This window comes from Nicotiana tomentosiformis, chromosome 2 (genome assembly GCF_000390325.3).
Source record: "Nicotiana tomentosiformis chromosome 2, ASM39032v3, whole genome shotgun sequence".
In the NCBI taxonomy this organism is placed as follows: domain Eukaryota; kingdom Viridiplantae; phylum Streptophyta; class Magnoliopsida; order Solanales; family Solanaceae; genus Nicotiana; species Nicotiana tomentosiformis.
The window spans coordinates 66,286,052-66,289,532 of record NC_090813.1 but is presented as its reverse complement, the minus strand read 5'-3'; the positions used below and the strand labels follow the sequence as shown (position 1 = coordinate 66,289,532).

The window sequence follows — 3,481 nt, the reverse complement described above, 5'->3', positions numbered from 1 at the left end:
TCAGGCTGCACGCCGTAGCATGTTTCAATGATATATGCCATGATTGGCTTGTTATAGCGCTTGGGCCGAAGGAGCCCCTCCGAAGTCTTTACACACCCCCAGTGAGCACATGTACCTACTGAGTGCGAGTGCCGAGTGCTGAGTGATTGAGAGGAATGAGTGATTGAGAGGAAAGAGTGATTGTGAGGTTGGACTGTATGGGAGGACTGAGTGACTATTGCTCTGAAAGCATGCATTGACTTCATTATTGTTGCACTTCCGATGTCATATATCTCTGTCTTGAAATCTATGACAGATTTTATCTTATGTTTCAGTTTAACTTGACAAGAATTAAATGTTTTGGCCTTAATTTTCGCACTTGAAAGCATGCCTATTTCCCTATGTTGAAATCACTGTACTTGAACTTTGATTGTGAAGCTCGTCACTACTTTCAGTTCTTTATTTAATCTTGTTACTTATTGAATTAGTTGTACTCACACTACACCTTGCACTTCGTGTGCAGATCCGGGTGTTTCCGGACATGGTGGGTGTTAATTTCAGCACATAGTTGATCTTTTGGAGATTCCAAGGTAGTTGTCGGCATTCCGCAAACCTTGTCTCTCCTTCCCTATCTTTCCGTTTATTGTGTTTAGTTCATACTATCATAGATAGTATTTTCCAAACTTGAGATGTATAGATGTTCATGTACTCTGTGACACCCCGATAGTTGGGAACTTTCGCGTTGTGTTTTGGGTTTCTATCCCGTTTATGAGATCTTTCATTTTTTAAACTGCTTTAAATTCATTTTTCTGTTAAGTGTTGAGAATATTTTGAAATGTCGGCTTGCCTATACCACGATAGGTGCCATAATGACATGTTAGGATTTTGGGTCGTGATAAGATTTGAGCTCAATGTCAATTAAAGATGAATACAAAGTGGAAGGAAATTGCACGCCTATAGAAATACACAACGACATGGGTTATCGGGTGTATGTAGGGTTGAAAAAGGAGAACAGAGAATTCGGGATGTATCCATTGTGTATAACTTCAATGGATAAAGAAATTATAGCTGGAGGAAGTTTAATTCAAAGTGACCTAATGCAACTTGACGAAAATGATGGGGTGAGTAAATTTGATAAAGTTGATACAATTGCACTTGTGTCTTTAAACTCAAATGAACCAATTGAGATTTTTGAACCAGAAAGGGATTGATTATTTCAAAAACAAATCAAAAGAGGTGATGGCTTGACAAATGTATAAGGATAAGGACACATTGAAGGCGGTGATGGAGCAATATGCAATTGCTAAAAGGTTTCAATTCCGAGTTGATAGGTCAAATGCTATCAGGTTTGAATGTTATCACTTACAACCTCTTCACCAAATATGTTGTATTCAACTGTATGTATATGTATTCGTAATAGTTTAATTGTGTATTCATGGCAGCATACTGTAAATACAGCAAGTATAATGTTGTATTCATAATATATGTTCTCCTTCAATGTTTTTAATTAAATGATCTGAAACTGTTATAGGAGAATTGAACTATTTATATTAATTTTGTTCATAATACATTGTTTTATGCAATGTATTCAACAATATTTCATTGTATGTTTCTCTATTCAAAACTTTGTTGACAAATGAAAATTTTGTGTGTCTGTAGCCGAATCAGCTATAAGAGCTGTATATGTTTTATCCATAACTAACCAATCGTATTTATAAAACAAATATATTTGCAGCTGTACATTGTTATGTATTTCTGAGGATTGTGAATGAAAATTTAAGGCTTCTAGTATTAACAAATCACAAATGTTCAAAGCGAGGGAGTTCAATGATAAGCATACATGTCCGTTGAAGGTTAAGGTGTATGAGCAACGTCAAGCAACCAGTAGGTTGATTGGGGGAATGATTAGGTCCAAGTTTACTAATCATAAGAGAAAATATACACCAAAGGATATAATTGATGATGTGAAATCAGACTTTGGTGTAGATGTTAATTACATATTGGCGTGGCGCGCTAGAGAAATGGCAGTGAAGTTTATGAGGGGTGAACCAACTGATTCATACAATTAATTACCAGGGTACTTATATACACTGGATATGACATATCCTGGTTCACATATTAGAATGGAAAAATCATCTAAAAATGAGTTCATGTATTTGTATATATCGTTGTATGCTTTTATAAAGGGGTTCGATTACTGTAGACCCATCATTGTTGTGGATGACAGCCACCTAAAATCAGCATATACAGGGACATTCGTCTTGGCTAGCATGTTGGATGGTGCAGGTTAGTCGGTTTAAAAAAACAATACATACAAGCTTGATTAACATAAAATATTCTATTTTGACTTTTTTAATATAGCTTGAATGATATTTTTGTATCTGTATGCAATTGTATTTACATGACATATATTGCCCCTAGCATATGGTGTTGTTTATTCAGAGAATGATGTTGCTTGGTTGTGGCTCTTTGGGCAATTTAAGGTGGCTTGTGGCGAGCGGGAAAATATGTGCATCATTTCAGATAGGAATGAGAGCATACTCAAATCTATATCGAGAGTGTATCCTACGGTACCCCATTTTGCTTGTATATGGAATCTATGGAACAACGTATATAAGAGATTCAAAAAGAGTCATGCAAAGTTGAGCGAGGTATACTTTTCAATGGCAAAAGCATACACCCAGGATGAATTTGATAGTCTAATGGAAAAGGTGGAGAAGGTAGATATTCGGGTTAAAGATTACTTAGAATTAGCTGGATACGAAAAGTGGGCTAGGTTGTATGCACCTGTTAACCGGGGATGGACCATGGCGTCAAATATTGCTGACTCAATCAATTCGGCACTTGTATCAGCTAGAGAATTGCCAATATACGACTTCCTAGAAGAAGTTAGGAAGATGTTTTGACGTTGGAATTGCAGCAATCGTGTCACAACCCAAAATCCAACTAGTCGTGATGACACCTAACCCAACCCGCTAGGTAAGCCAACTTTCAATTATCCAATTTCAATATTAATTATTAAAGCAATTTAATTGAATAAAGATCTTAATCTTATACAATCCCCAAGAACTGGTAGTAAAATTCATGAGCTTCTAAGAATAGAGTATAAAAAGCGGAAATGAAATAAACACATAGTCTGTTTGAATAATACATAAACAGAGCTTTTATAAATCTAAGGCTACCCTGAACAAGAGGCAGATACAACAGGAACACAGGTACATCTTCAAGTCCCGCAACCATCGAGCACATCAACAACAACAGCCAACATCTGCACGCAATGTACAGAAGTGTAGTATCAGTATAACCGACCCCATGTACTGAGTAAGTAACAAACCTAGCCGTAGGTTGAAAGTAGTGACGAGCTTCTACCAAGGTCGGGTCCATAACCAATAGTCCACAACCGTCCATAACAACATAAAGCAAATAATACCAGAAGTTCAGAGATAAAATGCTCAGCCAAATCATGATTTCAAAAATAATAGTTCTTCCTTTCAAATACATC

The 3,481-nt window shown here is 36.5% G+C and overlaps 1 protein-coding gene across 1 annotated transcript; it reads left to right on the top strand.

Annotated features, from left to right (window-relative positions):
• The first annotated feature begins 2,075 nt into the window (after positions 1-2,075).
• Positions 2,076-2,885, top strand: LOC138904963 (uncharacterized). Its single transcript, XM_070193459.1, has 2 exons — positions 2,076-2,265; positions 2,401-2,885. The coding sequence occupies exons 1-2, from the start codon at positions 2,076-2,078 to the stop codon at positions 2,883-2,885; spliced, it is 675 nt and encodes a 224-aa protein (XP_070049560.1).
• Positions 2,886-3,481: the final 596 nt, after the last annotated feature.

What these genes read in the sequence shown, in the direction of transcription:
- LOC138904963 (XM_070193459.1), top strand. Translation starts at nt 2,076, where the DNA reads ATGACATATCCTGGTTCACATATTAGAATGGAAAAATCATCTAAAAAT. An exon ending in TAGCATGTTGGATGGTGCAG is followed by an intron (nt 2,266 to 2,400) that starts GTTAGTCGGTTT and finishes TATTGCCCCTAG; the next exon opens with CATATGGTGTTGTTTATTCA.